This window comes from Ciconia boyciana, chromosome 15, assembly GCF_034638445.1.
Source record: "Ciconia boyciana chromosome 15, ASM3463844v1, whole genome shotgun sequence".
NCBI lineage: Eukaryota > Metazoa > Chordata > Aves > Ciconiiformes > Ciconiidae > Ciconia > Ciconia boyciana.
In genome coordinates this window covers 8,986,387-9,003,973 of record NC_132948.1, presented here as the reverse complement: position 1 = coordinate 9,003,973, position 17,587 = coordinate 8,986,387, and the positions used below count along the sequence as shown (strand labels likewise).

The window sequence follows — 17,587 nt, the reverse complement described above, 5'->3', positions numbered from 1 at the left end:
AAGGCCAAACGGCTTGTGAAACTGCACTCTCTCTTGCCTTGGGCTGCCTTCCTAAGGGCAAGTTTCTTAACTCATTCCCCTATCAGAATCTGAGATTAGTCTTCATAAAATCTGCCATTTCACCGCACTAAAAAAAAAAAATTAAAAAAAAATCCTGCTCTTTGAGAGTCCAATAAGAAAAGTTTGAGCTCTTTTCATTCAAAAGTAATTTTTTTAATGTTTAAAATATTAATACTTTTCCATTACTAAAACTTAAATCTACAGATTAGATCTTTGGTTTTGGACAATATCATAAATGAGAAGCTATATGAAAAATTCTTGAAAACTAAGTATTTTCCACTGTTGAAGCAACAACTGATGAATACTCACCGAATGAAAGAACTGGTGGATTACTTTGCCAAAAAGAACTGGTAAGTTAATAAAACAGGTGATGCATGACTGACAGCAATTACAGAAATTGAATCTCTGAAGTCATGGAGATTGTCTAGCGCTTGGTCTCCAAGAATTTTTAAAGCATTGCTAAGTTAAAGAAAGAAAATAAAAATCTCACCTCACTACTTTGCATACTTGGGATAGAGTTGTACAGTGTCATTCAAGCCAAAGTAACATCTTATTGAGCCTGGACTGGCAGGCAGATCAAATGCAGTTAAAACAGCAGAAGTAAGCTGACTGAAAAAGCAAACTCTTTTGCTTTGAATCACTTCACCATACCTTCAGATGACTTCAGCTTAGCAGCATCATGGAGTCACAGCTTCAGCAATAAGAACACTCAGAAAAAATAAATGAACTACCTCTACTCAAGACTTAGGAATTAGTGGTTTTGCTGCTAAGTTTTTCAAGAGTTAGAAATACCTTCTGTTCCACTTAAATAAAACAAAGGGTCTTGCCCCTGAACCTACTGCAAGGCAGTTCTCAATCAGCAATCTACCAGTGACTCACAGCACTTGGCCTCATTGTGCTCAGCTGCAAACTTTCATTTCAGACCCCAAATACTCAGTATTGCAGGTCACTTTGTTACCAGTTATTCTGCAGTCAAAATGGGACAGGAACCAATAAATAACCATTTAAGTTCTAGTATATATTAGTTTTACTAACAGCCACAGGTTAAATGCTAGGCTTGTCATGGCTTGCTTTCTCCTATTGGGCAATGATGGGACCTATCTGACTTCAAAAATGTGGGGTCATACCTTGGTTTTGTACCTCAGTGTATAGTCTAAATTCTTGGCTTTTTAGAGAACTTGTTGATAAACTTTACTCTCCTACAGCACTGATGATGCAACAGCCCTAATTCAAGAGTATCAAGAAAAATGCAGAAATCCTGCTCTAGTCGACATACCATCATCTGATCTTCTGAAGGTAAAACAAACCACCTTTGTACCTCATGCAGTATTTTCTCCTTTTTTTCTAAACTGAGACTTGCACTCAACTTTTAGCAAAAATACTTGTTAGCTGATTTTAGTAAAATATATTGTATATAATAAAATATCCCTTTATTAATTCAAATAGTTCATTTTACTTGAACCAAATCTGTGCCATGCTAAGCCTTATGCTTTCCAGAACTTTCACAGGTCTTAGATTATATCCCATTTTCCTAAGCCCTATTAATAGTGTTCTTTTACCTTCCAGATGTATCTAAATGGACCAGAGGAGACCTGTGTACTAGAACTGCCATCGATAAGATCTTGATTTACCCTTTTTTCCCTCTACTGGCAAGATGAGGGCCATGCATTGAGAATGCTCACACTAGTCAGGTGAACATTAAACTAAAACCTCAATGCTCTTTTACCAAAAGCTACCCTGAGCTTTCCAGATTTTTTTTTACCCGTTCTTCTCCATACTCTATCCCCATTGAAACAGTTTAGATTTACAGCAGAATTTCCTGTTTCTATTCAACAGTAATGTTTATATTCAGCACTTTGATTTTTAGGAAGGATTAAAGTTTATTATTTCCTTTACTTCTGTATTTCTCCATGTTTAAGTCTGCTGTCAGTATCACTCTAAGATTTAATTCACACAAACGTAACCTTGCATAATTGTAATAAACTTTTTTTTAAAACTGTAAGTGGTATACTTCATGTAAAATACACTTTGTATACAAATTGTAATTTTAACTACAGTGAGTGCAAATAAACAGACTTACATATCTATTTTGGCTTTACGGTATTCTATAATCCCTTTTTAATTATGAAGTTGTCAGTAAATGGATGTTCTACTCAGTCACTAACCTTCCTTGAATAACGTGCACCAAGGTTTTCTTTTGAACTTTGTTCTTTCTGTACGTCTGCAGCAGGATAAAGCAATAAGCATGTGTTTCACCACATTAAATAGCAGTTAGCCAAAGGTTCTTGAGATACCAGGCTGAAATGCTTGGTCTTTTGCTAAGGTAAAGCAGGGTTATTTTGCATAGAAGTAAGTTATTTAGTCAGCTAATGACACAGAAGTAAGGGTTCTAGCTGATCCCTTAAGTTCTATGGTAAACCATTAGTTTAACTCAAACCTTCATGACAATACTGCACCTGTGCTTTTTGCACAGGTACTACACTGGAAAAAGTCATAACACAAAGGAAACAGGCCACCATTCTAAATATTCTTCTGTAGAAGACAAAAGATGAAACTCTGTTTTTATTGGAAAGTTAGCAGTCATGAGAAATGGGAGCTGTTAAAATACATTCAGTTCCCTGCAGTCATGAGAATAGGAGAGCCAAAAGGCCCAGCCCTCTTAACCAATGTTTTAGTCTTCAGTAGTAGTAGGAGTGCCATATGGAATTACATTATTTAAAACCTCTGTACCTGGAGCCAAGCACATGTAGTGTCAGATATAAGCCATAAGTAAAGGAAAGCCTCTCTTCACTGTTTATAGATTTATGAGACCATCATTCATTAAAGCATAGTGGTATTTGAAACTGCTTTGATTATAAAAAGACTGAAGTTAAACTTTCTACAGTGAAATTACTACTGTAAGTTAAATTGTAGTATTTTCAGAATCTATCACTCAATCAATTTTATTCTTTTAACTTAATTGGGAATGTTAAATGGAGAAAATTAAATATCAACTGGATTCTGAAGCAAACATAACATGGCCCCAGAGCCCTCAAGCTTTTTGTTCAAGCCCTTTACAAGTATCCTTTAGAAGTCACCAAACCAGAGCACCAGGCATTTTAAAAGCAACTACAACTTTCATTTTTCCCAACGACAGTTCATAAAGGTTAGTTTTTCTATGAAGTGGAGTTTATTACAACATTAAGGAACAGTATTTAAACAGTTATTTTAATGGAATATTTTACAAATCAATTCATACAGAGAAAAGCAAACACAATGTTGTTTTAAAGGTATTACCAGTAAGCTACATTGTTAAGCTGTTAGCGAGTAAGTGTAGTACTGTAAACTAGCAATCAAGTATTGTAGTAACTTGCAGTTCAGAATGAGATGGTAAAAATACCAGACAAGCAAATACATTTTTAAGACTTCTTGTACTCAATTCTTTCTACTTTCACATCATCTCCAATTAGTTGATAGACATATGTAACTACTGTAGAAGCCTGGATATCCATCAGCACAAATGAAGGAATGATGTTGCTGGAAAGAGGAAAAAAATTCATATTAATTGTGCATATATAATCACCTTAGCAGTGTTTCACCACTGCTTAACAGAAATCTCTAGGAAAAATTGATATTAATTTTGTAAGCACAGTACATCAGATCTGAAGCTTTAAGTATTTCACTCTCACCTGTTTCAGTCAAGGAGATTTAGCAAGTACTATCAACCCTTCCTCTCACTGACATTTAGAATGTAAACATTAACCTTCATAATGAGTTTTGTAGTTCAGTTTTCTTATCAAAAAGAAAGTCCCCACAGATATTTCCCACACTTCACTTACTTCTCTAAGGCATGATAGGCTCCTGTAGCTGATCCTGGATTGATATAGAACTTGTTTTCATGTTCGAATGCCTCAAATTTGTGGGTATGTCCTGAAATTAGGATGTCCACATCAAATTGCCTTTGTAGCAGTGCCAGGCTGGCCATATCACCCCAAGGAATAACCTGATGGCCATGAATCAGCCCAATCTTGAACTGTCCAACAGTTACAACTTTCTGTTCAGGATAATTCAGGTTCTAAAAATAAAAAAAATTGCACAGATTAGATGTACAGATTTATATCTATAAACAACTCCATGCAACACCAAGAAGAGAGGGGGAAAGCTTATGGAAATATTCAATGTAATTGCCCTACTGCTACAAAATGAGAGCTACAAAGCTGCTTTTATGACTACTGTGGAGAATGTGGTAGGATGCAAGGAACTTCAAAGATCTGACAACAGCAGGTCCTGTTTGCTGCAGTCCTAGACAAGGCCAAATATGCAAATTACTTTTATTCATACTGATGACAGATGAGAACTTACTGTGCAATTCGCATTATTGGTTGTAACCCCAAGTCTTTTGCCCAGTTTGCTTTTCACGTGTTCTTAGTACCACATAACCTCAGTTTGCCCACTTTTACTTAATTACAAATAACCCAAATGTTGCCTTTATGTAAAAGATGCACAAAACACATCATTATCAAGAGAGGACGCTACCTCATCGAAGTCCCCTCTGACAACATGAACATCCCCAGCCAGAGTCTTGAGGTAGTCATAAGTGTCCTTGGTGCAGAGGTTTCCTGTGCAGAGGATGTGCTGGATCTTTCCTGGAACCAGCAGTTTTTTGAATTTGGCTGGGAGGCTGTTGCATCGGTGTGGAATGTGAAGATCCCCTAATACTAACACCAACTTATCAGGTGTCATGACAGGGAAGAAAGAGCATTACAGATACTTAGTAAGACAAGAATCATTGGCAAACAGAAAGCACTGCAATGTTCTCTTCAGTTTCATAACTTTCCATTTTGATGTAAAAGCTACTAAAATAAGAATGAAATGGTGATGGAATATTGCTATATTGAGGGGAAACAAGGGCCCTTACTAACGCAGAACATTATCCAGAGGGAGGCCTTACAAACGCAACAGTCTACCGAATTTTGTTTTGTTGCTGAAAGCCATTGCAAGGTATAACAGAAACATGTTACTGCTTGATGTATTTTACACAAATTTGGGAACTACTGTAAACTATCCCACTTTTTTTTTCCTCCTTAAAACATAAAAAAAAAAGACATCTCTAGTACATGTTCTCAAGCACAGAACTGGGTAAATTGTGGTCACTCGCCTTTAAAACTCTTCATCCAATTTCTTTCTACTTTAATTAACTTCTCTTTTCTTCCTTATCAAAAAAAAAAAAAAAAAAAAGCAGCAGCAAGTTTGCAACATGTGTTAATAGCTGACCAGAACAGGAAGCTTGTTCAGAGTTCATATTGTAGGAACCACTGAACAACAGGATAAGACTGACAGTTTAAAAAAACAAAAAAACAAAACAAAAAACAGGGCACTGCAGAAAAGATAAGCCAGACTACTGTAGGCAGCGGTTCTATTACCGGTTCTATATATTAATACTTTCAGTACAATAGATGCAAGGAGAATACAAATTTAATGGGGGCTTCAAAATTAAGGATTCAGATGGAGTAAGACCATAGTTTAATATCACAGGCTTTAAATCTACAAATAAAGAAATAATTAATGCGAGCAACACAGCAATAAATTAATTATGCAAAAAGGGCACAAAAAGCTCTATAAAGCATGGGATGTTATGCTACTACACTGTAAAAACACTGGATCTAGAGACAGTCATCCCTGTTAACTTGATAAATAGCTCCATATTAAGAGAGACAGTTTATCTTCCAACCATAATGCTTTGTTAGTAAGACAGTTCCTAAAACGACAGCCATCAAATGTGTTTGTAAAAGACACAGCCCAGATATATATATAAGCAGTAGTAACTATGCTAAGAAATTACCTTTTTTAATATTTGCTTTTTAAATTTTTAGGCCATGCAGCTATCTTCATGCTAACAGTCATCAAAAAAGGCAGAGGGCACTTGGGTGGGTTTTTTGTTTGGGTTTTGTTTTTTTTAGGTTAAGAACATCTCAGTGCCATCATCAAAGCCATGCATCTTTGGAGAACCGATGGCTGAAAGTAGCGGTAAAGCAATACAAGAATTTTTTAATCAATGAGCTACCAATTTAAAACTAACCCAGGAGAGAAGGGGGGGAAAAAAAAAAAAAAAGACACACTTCTGATGGTCTTTCAAGCATCCCTGTGAAAAACACCCTCACTAGCATCAGTCTAGATATTATATACTTGAATACAAGTAAAAAATGGATAACAAGTGATTTTGATTATTAAAGTGGCAATAGACAGACTCTCTTAATGATGCTTAAGGGACTTAGACATGCAATACCAGTTATGTATTTAACATTTAATACAATTATACTGCCACTTAAAACACATAACCCCACTGAATCAGCAGAGTTTGTGCATTCAGCAAAGACCATTTCCTTTGCTGGCAAACTTGCAGGCCCATATTTTCCCCCAAATCACATTTGAGCTCCCATTAATTCAAGAAAAGCTTGGCAGGCTACAATAACAAGAACAAATCAAAAGCACTGAAGTGTGTTTAATAATCACAGGTATCTGCGACATAAAATAGCGGCAAAGAATGTTACAAAATCTGGCTTTAACTAGGAATTTAGGTGCGATCCTGAGCGCGATTTGAATGGCAGCCCCTAATTTTGTACATCCCATCTGACATTCGTATCATCTAGTAACATTAACAAGCCCTTACCACCGGTGTTAGCAACAGCCAAGAGGAGTAAACTTACTCTGTGCCCAGCCTTATTGGAATGAAGAAGTTGATTGCAGACAGGGGGGAATGAAAAACAGGGTGAAACATGATCAATGTTAAACAAAAGAAAGCAACAGAAAAGAAAATATAGCCAAATGAATAGGCAAATAATAATTAATGAATTGTTGATGTTATGAAAGAAGCGTTAAAAAACAAAACCAAAATTAAAAATCGGCTCCTGCGCGCACCCGGCAGCTCTCCGCCGGTGACAGCCCCTCAGCGCGGCCTCCTTACCGCCGGCGGCCCTCAGCGGGGCTTCACCTTCTCTCAGCGCTCCCCTCCCGCCCCTCCATCTACCTCAGCTCGGCATTAGGCGGATTTCTGGGCGGCGACTGACAGAAAACGTTCCCTGAGCGCACGTTCAGCACAGCCGCTCCACGGCCGCCGGCGGGCCCCGCGCCCACCGCGCCGCTGACCCCCCAGGCCCGACGGGCCACGGCCGGAGGAAGCGAGCCTAGGGCCCCCTGGCGCGGCGGGGCGAGCCCCGGCGGGGAGAGAGCCCCGGGGGTGGGGGACGGGGAGCCCCCGCCGCTCACCATCCTGCTCGGCGCCGCGCTCCCTCACACCAGCCGCTGCGCCTCCTCCCGGAAGCCAGGCCGGCGCCAACCACCCGCTACGGCGCCTCCGAAGGGCCAACCTAGCCCGGAACGCGTTTCTCCGCAGCCACCCCTGTGGCTACATCCGGGTCTCTCAGGAGCGCTGAGCCCCTCCCCTCGTCCGCAGGGGGGCGTTTCCCGCCTTTTCTGCAGCCGTCGTGTGAGGGAACGGGCGCGGCGAACGGGAGGGCTTCGCAGCCTGAGGCGGGTCATGAAGTGTGTCATTGGGGGGGCTCATCTCAGAGGTACCCGTGGCCCCAGGGGAGGTGGCGTGCCTGCGACAGAGGGGTGTATGCGGGAGAAACAGGCACCCCAGAGCGGGGCCGCCTCAGGGTGGCACGCCTCAGTGGGGCTGGCCGTCGTGGGAATGTGTGACTGGCCTGCTGGCACCCTGAGGTCCCTGGTGCACTGCCCTCAGTGGGCTTCCCCGTGGAGGCTTTCAGGCAGTGCAAAGTGGGGCACGAAGCACTGGGAGCTGTGGCCAGCGCTGCCACGTTCATAGCAGAGCTGAGGAGCTGCATCTTCCTCATCCCCAGGAGGACAAAGGCATTTTCATGGGGCAACATGCAGCCTCTGAAAGTTGTCGTGATTAGAAAGCAAAGGGCTGGATTTGTGGTACTTTCAGGTGGAGAAAGCATTACTTAGCTGGGCGCCTCCCTGTGCACGCCACTCTACTTCCAGAGGCCCAACTAAACCTCCTGTGCGCAGCATTCCGTGCAAAATGCTGCTCTGCCAGTGCCAGAGTGGGCAGATTTTGAGACCCACTGCTGGTTTCTTCTGTGTTTCCCAGCGCTACATCTTTACAGATGTCCAACTGCTTACTGCTTGCCCAAACTTGTTGCCATCTACAAAATGTAATTTCTAATGTCACTGGTCTTTTGTCCGATGAGATTGAATTAATTTGTGGTGACATCAGATAATGCCAGTTGCTGCAAAGGGGAAGGTGACATTTGAGGTGTGCCTCTTCAGAGGCGGCTTTTGAAAACATCAAGGTGTTTGTGCTACTAAAAAGTAAAGAGTAATGCTTTCCACCATGTCATCAGTTTTCTTTGAAACGTATAGGAAATTTGTAATGTTTCTTAAATTATTTTGGAGAAAATGCAGTATAACTTTTTATTAACTTAGAATGCATATCGCACTGTTTTCTTTTCCTGCTAGTGTTTGGAAGAGCAATACATGCCATAGCACGTATTAGTGATGAATTTTGGTTTGACCCCATAGAAAAAGGTGTAAGTGAATTTGATTTATTTTAATTTTAAAATCTTTCTTTGAAGCATAATATTAATGTTGTCAGATATTGTGTTGTTTTCCTACAGGTACCCTTCACTGAGTGAGGTGCTGAAGTTACATTCTCGCTCAGGAAGCTGAGTTACATTCTCGCTCAGCTTCCTCCACTTTCAATATGGACAAATGCCATATTTTCTGTAATTGTAATTATGCAGATTACATCATGGAAGATTAATTCCTACTCTGCCCCTAGTATTCTTTGATTTTTTGTTACCCAAGCTGAATCTTGTCCAGGACATCCAGATTAATACCAAGGGGTTTACTTCTGTTGTCATGGGTCAAAAGGTTTATGTTTTGTACCACATTACAAGCTGCCTCTAAACAACATGTTTTTGTACCAGTATGACTCAACAGGAAGAATGCATCCACTAATATGCCTCTGATTAATCAAACACCATTTCCAGAAGAATTGGGGTTTTCTCTAGAGGTTTCTTAGTTAAAAGTGATCAACTTTCCTTAACTTGCCTGGAGGCTGGAAAATCAGAAGTGGAGATAATTTCTTTTTATACCTGAAGAATTTTGGAGGTGCTAGCAGTGTCTTTGCTCATTTGTACATATCATGTGGATGGGTGTACAGGAAGATTGTTTTAGAATAAACTCCAGTCCTTCAAATGCCTCAAACGCAAGCTGAGCTTTAAGTGTTGAGGTAACTCACACTTTGGGGCCACTTAAATGTCCGTAGATTGGATTCCTATGCCTGTATTATACCAGTGACTTCTGACCAGTAATAGTGAAGGTGAGAAGTTTGAACATGATTGTATGCATGATGCATCTATATTTATTTTGAGATGTACATATTTAAAGGTTTTGTGGTTTAGGTATGGTACCAAAGCAGAGAGATGGCTTTTTTGTTAAAGGTTCGATATGAAATAGTTTTGAGTCAATAAATTATTTTACTTACATTTTCAGCTTGCCTTAAGATCAGTGAACTCTTCAAGGTCAGCATATGGATATGTCTTCTTTTCATCTATGTTTTTTCAACATTACTGCTGGACAGCTGTGTCTCAACCATGTCAGAAGGAAAAACAGTTATCCCTTCCATGTAAATTGGTAATTAAGGTACATTTTAACGGATGGTTATGCACAGATTTGTAAGCAGCAAATTAGACCAATTTCCAAATGAAATTGTAGGGGAAGGCTCATACAGGCACGTGGATAGCCCTAAACTCAAGCACTTCTGAGCAATTCTGCAAAAGAGAGCATTAGTATTTAATTATGTTTAGAAGGTGTACCTCCTGCGCTGTGCCCTGCGGTTCCCAAAGCCTGAACCAGCTTAATCTTGGGGTGAAGGAATACCACATTTCTGCCTCTGGAGCGTTTCTCCTGTAGCCTTCAAAAACAGTATGAGGCAGGAGAGCTTTGAGCAGTTGTTTAGCAAACAGATCTGTTGGCCACGTATTGGAATAGTGGGTGAGGATGGCAAGGATCAGTATTGGCTGCCTCAGTGTCTGCTTACAAAGCAGTTTGGGTAAGCCATATAAGCAGGAGCTTGAGATAAACTGTATGAAACTAGGGAAATAATATTGCAAAATTGCTTGGTGAGTAACCTCTGCACTGATTTTTTTTTTTTTTTATTTTACAGTCAGTTCTTCCTGTATTTAGATGTGTAAATGTGCTGGAAAGGAATGTAGAGAAATGCAGCATTTATACAAATATTAATGATCACCACATAACTTTTCAGCTCCTCTGCAAACATGGTAGGTTACACATGAAGTGACTTTACAGAAACAGAAGCATTTTAAAACAGCAGGGCAACACAATATTTAGTGTAATTATTAATGGAATGTTATCGATGGAACATTATGCCAAACACTTTCAGCTTCTTCACATTATAATTTGTATTTATCATGTGCATCACCTTGTTAAAATGAAGTTATAACAGGCTTTATCAGACCAATGTTCTTCAGTTCAGTAGTTAGGCATGCTGTATGTTAATTGTCAGCCTACAGCTTACAACATTTAGAATGAGGCTGGAGTAAATTCTGAAAAAACATGTTATGGAAAGGGAGGGAAATGCTGTTTTGGCAGGTGTTTGAACTAGAGGATTTACAGGGTCTTTCCACTTCTAATACTTACAGTTCTTCAACACGGTAACAGGTCTGGCATCCTCAGGCCAGCAGAACACCACGTACCTTCATCGGCATTAGTCTTTGCAAAACTCATGAAGAACCATTGTCTATCAGCATAGCTTGCTGAGCTGTCCTGTGTAATAGGCAGTGTTTTATATTATTAAAAATCTAGCTTGTATTAGTAATAATGTGATAATATATTGAATTAGGTCTTAAGGCAATTAAGCTCACTTAGCTCATGCTTCTCTAGAAATACGTAGAGATCTGTAGGGTTTGCCTTTTGTATTCCACCACCATTTATATTATTATGCCAGTTAAATATTGAAGCCTTTTTTCCCCCCTGCATTTGTTGCACTTGTCGCTGTTTACTTATTTCTTGTGATTCTTAAAAAACTCAGATGCTGGAGGGGCATAACTAATAGGATGAAGGAAGTCTTAGATGGCAGGGTAATTCAGTTTTCTGTTTGTGGGTGAGTTACTCCCGCGTAGCTAGAGTAAATCACTTTGTTACTTTCTCTATTGAGATTTCCTAAAAGAACAATTAATACTGAAAAAACATTTAAAATTACAAACCAGCATTGATTTTTGTTCATATCCTTTACACTTAGGTGTTGTAAAAACATATAATCTGACGTTTCAAGAATGTGATCCATTGCAGGCTGTTTTTGCAAAGCACATGTGTCCAAACATACTTAAAGTCCACTCCAGGTAATGAATACAAAAATATTTTTTCTGCAAAAAACAAAATCATACAGGAGGCAATACTGCTCTCATAGTCATTAACATAATAAAAATCTGATTAGGGCACAGTCAAAAATGGCAAATTCCTAAATCCTGTGTCCTAGTGCTTGATTTTTCACATTACAACTTAAGAAGTTTGGATCATTCTGTCATTAATCCTACTCAGTCTAACCTTGAGAAGTGTGTAATGTATAATTTGAATTCACACCTTTGAGCAACTTCCACCTATGACAAATAAAGTACTGCTTGAATTTTATAGGCAAAGAATCCAGTGGTAAAAGTACAATTTTTTTAATGCAATAAGGCAAAGTTCTGCTTTGAAAAGCAGCTCCTGGAAGAATCCAAGATTTGGCTTGTCATCGCATGCAAAGGCAAAGAACAGTTAGACTGTGCTTTTCCTGACAGCGTTTCTATTAAAAGTGTTCCTTGTGCACAGGAGCTCTTGCCACAATAATCAACCATTAAACCATCAAAGGTGTATAAAGATATCTCTGTGTAGATACTATGTATTGTGTTTATAAAAAGATCATGCAACTTTTAAAACTGCAAGCTTTTGAATAAAAAGTATAGGACACCAAGGTTTGCTCAAAATTGTGATATATATATATAGAAAGGTAGCAGCAATATATATATGTAAGACTGATTTGGCAGCATACACAGGCATTAAATATAAACAAATTTCCTTTCGTAATTACTAGTTGTATTTTCAGATTTCTTATTTACCTATTGCTGTATAAATCAATTAAAAAGATACAGCATACTTTAAGGGGTGCACATTTCAAAGGCAGTTTTCCCAACAGTATTGCCAAGTAACAATTTTAATTTCTAATGTGAGTAATAAATGCTAGTTAGTAATTTGTGGCATGTAAAATTATTTTAATGTTGAATGCAATTTTATAGGCTGCTGGCTGATATAATGATTCACTTCCCAACCAGTCAAGAAGAAGTAACCTTATCAGTTACTCCAATGAAAGTTTGTTTCAAGAGTTACACTGAGGAAGACACTGGTAAGGAAATTCAAAATATGAAACAATACTTGGACTTTAAAACAGGTGAACTAAAGGAACAGTAACTATTGCAATGTAAACAGAGAATGCATTTTATGGCTGAATGAGATTTTTAAGAGATGGAACATATATATAGAGATTTTAAGTCATACTGCCAGCCTCTGGTTTTAATATATTTTAAGAAAGTATGTTTTTAATAACATTTTCCTGGTATCAGTGGCAGATATCAGACTGAGCAGCCAATTTAAATAAATCATGCCACTTGCTGTAGGCTTGCACAGAGGTAATTGCTGTGCTGCAAGAGCAGAAGCATGGCAACAGACAGGAGGTAATTTTATGTTTTAAAAAGAACTATTTAAATCTGAATACCATCATTACAGAATTGATACCATTACAGAGTCTATTTTAGTATAAGGGCAATACAGTGCGTTAGTTGGCCTAACACTGTTACGCTGCGCACTGCCATGTTCAGATCTCCATGTGAGATGGAGATCAAAATAGATTCTTGGTGCGTGACTCAAACTAATTTTAAAGATATAATTGTGTTTTTGAAGTCTAGGTTCTTGTATATCATATAATAAAGGGATGCTTTTCATACTTGCCTATGACCAAAGCTGAGGATGATGACCTAGAAAAAGATGACTGCCTGGAGCGTAGGGGTGGGGATTGTGCTGAGAACAGGCTAAAGCAGGGGAGAGCAAGAAGGATCAAGTGGTGGGAAATGGCTGGAGTGAAACAGGAGAAATTACTGAAAATAAAAAGACACTAAAAAGATTACATTTTGAATGACAAATGTTGTTATTTTAGAAGTGTACACTTACAAGGGTTATTGTAAGAAAGAAAGTTAAAAAAATAGGAGGTAAAAATTTAATGAGATACCAAAAAACCAAAGAGTCAAGGAGAAAAAGGAGGAATTACAAGCATTGTTCTTGTTGTGTAGCGTGTGATGCAATATACTGCCTGCAGTAAATGTTCTGTATGCACTGAAACACAGCATGTCCTTTGAATGTGATGGCTTGGGTTTTTCCACATTCAGGTTTAATTTTCAAAGAAAGAAATTACACCTTCTGCCTAGACTTGTTTCATTTGCATGTGGTAGGCTCTGCCTTGTCGAAGCTGGCAGGTGTGCTATAAGCGTGTATTTCTACAGTTTTAAGGAACTTTACAAGATTATATTTGAACACACAATGGGGCCTTGTTGAAGGCTGAGATAGAAAAAAAACCTCTTGAGCAGAGAAACAGAAGAGTGGGAATAGTTTGTAATACTTTATTATCAGCCTGGCTTTGGAAGAGAACTGGATAGGTGTGTACTGCTTAAGCTGCCGTAATATTTTTCTGAATGCCTCCGAGACTATAACGCATCGTGGAAGTACCGTCTTACTGCCTTCTCACACACCTAATAACAACTACGGACTAATCTAATGATAACAAGCAGCAGTTGAATACCTGAAACTGAAGAGCCTATTTCCTGTTGCCACTTACGCATCCAGAAAAGATGGTAATTTAAAACAAAGAGCCTAAGTCCACCTTCATTGTCCTCTGATGATAGTCAGCAATTATGATTAATCTGGTAAAGTCATGCTGCATTTTGGTCTTCCCATCTATGCAACAATAAGCAGCCAGTAATACTATTTGTGATGAATGCCTGTCAACAAAGCAGATTTGAAGGAACGACAGTAGGTATCAGGTTCAATAACATAGTGGAACATAAAATAGGTTCTGTTAAAAGCTATTTAAATCTACATAATACACTGTAAATAAATTGAGGATTCTATTTTACTTCATTATGAAATAAATTTAGATAAATAAGCATTTATTACTGTTAGTCACTATAAAAATACAATTATTTGTTCGAACAATGCTGATGTAAAAACTTCATGGTTGTAATCATAGTTTTGTTGAGTTCAAACTTCACTCCTTTGAGTCCTTGACTTTCTTGTTAAACAGATTTTTCAAAGACAATGCTTACTGAAATACAGCTGAATCCAGATGAATTTGACTACTTTCAAGTTGGAGTAGATTCTGAAGTGACGTTTTGCCTTAAAGAATTGAGGGTAAAGTAAGAATTTGTCTTGAAAATAAAACATTTCCCATTAATTTGCCTGACTTGACCAGGATGATGCAGAATGGTCCCTGCAGAATGGCCGAGGAAGTGTTCCACCAGGTCTCCTGACCAGCAGCCATATTTCAGCAGCTGGTTGAGGATTAGCTTTAAAAACCAGGATCTTCAGGATACTGCAGAGTCCCTCACAGTAGCCTTTGAAAAGCAGGGGAAGCGTTTTTAAAACCACAAACATGTAGTTTCAGTGCTGGGCAGACACACTGTAATTGGGCTGGAGACAGCATCGTGGCCATGGAAGTTCCACATACAGAAGCTTCTTTGGCAAAGCTCCAGGCAGGGAAGGCAAGAAATGTATTGTAGAAGCAGCAGACTTAGACCCTCTTTTTACCAGTAAACAACAGCTGGGAAAAACTTACATTCTAATACTGATCTTCTGCTTTTAAACAGTGCTTAACCACCCGCCCCTTCTTTTCAGGGACTGCTAGCATTTTCAGACGCTACCAGTGTTCCTGTCTCAATCCATTTTGACATATCTGGAAAGTACGTGTGGAACATACCTGACGAGAACTACTGCAGTTACAACTCTACAGTTGATTTTTGTCTTGCAGGTTACTCAATAAGTATTTAACTGGAACAATAAAATAGATTTTCACTTCATACCAAAAGCTGTATTTCTCATCTGCGATACAGGCTTAAATAGTCTGTTATTATGCATAAAGCATTTAACATGGGGATCAGCATTACTAAGCTAGCCATGCTGACTACTGAGCACCTAGATATAAGTTACCTGGACTCTTCAGGCTCTGTCAAATGCATGCAATGGTTTTATTTAGTAGTCTAAAGAAACAATACATTTTCTGTTTAAAATATAATTTTAACAGTTACATATTTAAAACTGTAATTTGCCTAAGTATAATACTGGATAGCATTTGCTCATTGGTGCATCTAAATCTATAACAGGAAGCCATCTCGTATTCTCCAGCAGCAAATACGTTAGATTTTCAGAGGAGACACTTTTCAATCTTTATGTATAGAATTGCATGAGCCATGTTTCCTCCCACAAGATGTGTAATTATGCATGCTGCTTAAGTCTGAATATTTGTGTTTAGACCAATTGCTTTCAGCATTGAAGATATGGCGCTGGATGCCGGCTTTATTTTGGCTACCTTGTCTGACGTTGAAAAGGAGACAGCTTCCCAGCAGCCTCCCTGCTTTTCACAGCAGCAGGAAAGGTAACAGTGGGATTTGGGGTGGGTGAGGGAGGCAGACTGCCTTAAGAGGATGGAGAACTGAATTTTAACATTTTCCAGCCAAGTCAGATTTAAGATGGAAAGGAAGTGGTCTGCTCATTCTTGCGGGGTACTGGTAAGCACTGTATGGATCCTGGAGTCTTTGTTCGTAGGGAAGCCGTGAACTAGACAGGTCCAGGAAGATCTTGGTGTCGTGCACAGCAGTAAAACTTGGTGCAACACCATGCTAGCTTCTGCTTTGCTTTCTCTCCACGGGGTTCTGTTGCAGTAGGAGGGGAAGATACTTGTTGAGAATCTAAAGCCATAATGCATTTCATTAGTAGAAAATAAAGACATTTGAACAAAAGCACGCAAAAACCAGTTACTAACCTGACCTACTCTCTCCAATCCAGCTTGAAGTCACATACGGGTAAATCTGAACAAACCTCCATGGATAGAGATAGCAGTGCAGAAGCAGTTGCTTCCAAAAAGCCACAGTGGAATGGAAATGCACCGAACAGAGAGTCAGTGAAACCTGCGAGTCCTTTGGCAAAACAAGAGATTAAAAGTGTTCCCAGAGTCACAAAGAAAGACACAACGGGCATAGAAGGAAGAGCCATGACCGAGGCAGAGGACCATGCAGTGCTGGAAGGAGAGGCAACGGAGTCTCATTATCAGAAGGTAAGGAGGCTGCCAGTCGTATTTACCGTGGAATACCTTCGCTGGTATTGAGCTGAACACTCAATTGGGGGTTACTACATGTTGATACTCAGCATAGTGATACAGCAGCATAGCTGACAAAAACTGCCACTACGGTGTTTAATGCTGGGGATAGTCACAGATGGCAGGTGCATTTTACTAAGAAGCACTGTAGACTAATAAAGATTTTAAAGTGTGCCTTTTCAAGCAGCAAAAGCTTCAGAAATAATTAACCCCCAAATTCCGTATCACATGCATTTTCTTACTTCTATAAATATTGCATTTTTCCCAGTTTCATTCGTTATTTTTTGGAGCAGTTTCTTGTAAGGAGCAGGATGCCATCAGTCACACCTTCCATAGTTTAGCAACAGCTAGCGACACCGAAGAGGATTTTGGCAATGTGCAGAGCTCCCAAGTTCCCTAGTAACACGAAGCGTTTGGATCCAAGTAGAGACTGTTGGGGATTGCCTTGAAAGATAACAGTATGTTTGACACGGTAATTGTGGAGGTGTTTCTAGTTTTAGTAGGAAGTTTAATTGCAGTTCTTCAGCAAGTTAGAACTCGATGGAAAGTGTATTCTGAGCTCGTATGGCGAACTGCACTTCACGAACACCTGTTCAGACGGTTGGCAAAGTGGGAATCCTACACGGGTGGTGCCCATTTCTTTTTTTGCAAGACAGATGTAAGAAAGGGACAAAACTCAACTTGGTACCGAGCACTTCATCGTTTCCTGCTGTGTCAGTACTGGTTTATTCACTGCTTACGTTAACCACCAGCACAGGTTATTCCAAAACTGTTAGATGCTGTCATAATGCAGTATAAATTTAGGTCATAATTGACTAGACTGCAATGTGTGTATTACATACTCTGTAGGTACACTGCTTTGGCTGTTCAGCTCTCCCAAACGTTCTCAGTAGATAATTCAAACTGCGGTACCACTTCAGGCAAATTAAGCTGCTGTTGTGAAGTTAAGAGTGCTGGAAAATTCAACCCATCCACTCTGGCATACCCAAACACGTTATTGCTAAATAATAGCTGGTATTCTTACAGAAATGTTGTTCTAACTGAATAGCCAAAGCTGGCATCGAAATACATTTAAAAAAAATAAAAGTGATGTTCGAAAGCATG

General features: G+C 39.2%; 3 protein-coding genes across 5 annotated transcripts in view; 2 read left to right on the top strand and 1 right to left on the bottom strand.

Moving 5' to 3' along the window:
* The window catches only part of KNTC1 (kinetochore associated 1), a 40,888-nt gene extending 38,747 nt beyond the window's left edge, over positions 1–2,141 (top strand). The window contains 4 exon segments of the mRNA XM_072879948.1: positions 265–410; positions 1,266–1,356; positions 1,627–1,662; positions 1,664–2,141. Coding sequence (XP_072736049.1) covers positions 265–410; positions 1,266–1,356; positions 1,627–1,662; positions 1,664–1,678 — 288 coding nt within the window. The 3' untranslated portion in view covers positions 1,679–2,141.
* Positions 2,142–3,246: 1,105 nt separating this feature from the next.
* Positions 3,247–7,444, bottom strand: VPS29 (VPS29 retromer complex component). The gene is made up of 4 exons (XM_072879949.1): positions 7,306–7,444; positions 4,576–4,767; positions 3,879–4,114; positions 3,247–3,576 (listed from the first exon to the last, which is right to left on the bottom strand). The coding sequence occupies exons 1-4, from the start codon at positions 7,306–7,308 to the stop codon at positions 3,459–3,461; spliced, it is 549 nt and encodes a 182-aa protein (XP_072736050.1). The 5' UTR covers positions 7,309–7,444; the 3' UTR covers positions 3,247–3,458.
* An 84-nt stretch (positions 7,445–7,528) lies between these two features.
* On the top strand, positions 7,529–17,490 carry RAD9B (RAD9 checkpoint clamp component B). 3 transcript variants are annotated; one of them, XM_072879970.1, is made up of 11 exons: positions 7,529–7,581; positions 8,524–8,594; positions 9,562–9,711; positions 10,235–10,349; positions 11,330–11,429; positions 12,363–12,469; positions 14,417–14,523; positions 15,007–15,071; positions 15,641–15,763; positions 16,174–16,441; positions 16,752–17,490. In XM_072879970.1, coding segments are annotated over exons 1-11 (1,239 nt in total). In that variant the 5' UTR covers positions 7,529–7,580; the 3' UTR covers positions 16,884–17,490. The 3 variants fall into 3 exon arrangements, with proteins under 3 accessions (XP_072736071.1, XP_072736070.1, XP_072736068.1); XM_072879969.1 differs by having other exon boundaries at positions 7,535–7,610; positions 9,562–9,702; XM_072879967.1 differs by having other exon boundaries at positions 7,535–7,610.
* The last annotated feature ends 97 nt before the right edge of the window (positions 17,491–17,587 follow it).

What these genes read in the sequence shown, in the direction of transcription:
- VPS29 (XM_072879949.1), bottom strand. An exon ending in TCAGAGGGGACTTCGATGAG is followed by an intron (nt 4,115 to 4,575) that starts GTAGCGTCCTCT and finishes TTTTATTTTTAG; the next exon opens with AACCTGAATTATCCTGAACA. An exon ending in GCCTATCATGCCTTAGAGAA is followed by an intron (nt 3,577 to 3,878) that starts GTAAGTGAAGTG and finishes TCCTCTTTCCAG; the next exon opens with CAACATCATTCCTTCATTTG.
- RAD9B (XM_072879967.1), top strand. Translation starts at nt 7,577, where the DNA reads ATGAAGTGTGTCATTGGGGGGGCTCATCTCAGAG. An exon ending in TTGACCCCATAGAAAAAGGT is followed by an intron (nt 8,595 to 9,561) that starts GTAAGTGAATTT and finishes TTACATTTTCAG; the next exon opens with CTTGCCTTAAGATCAGTGAA. An exon ending in TCAGCTCCTCTGCAAACATG is followed by an intron (nt 10,350 to 11,329) that starts GTAGGTTACACA and finishes CTTTACACTTAG; the next exon opens with GTGTTGTAAAAACATATAAT.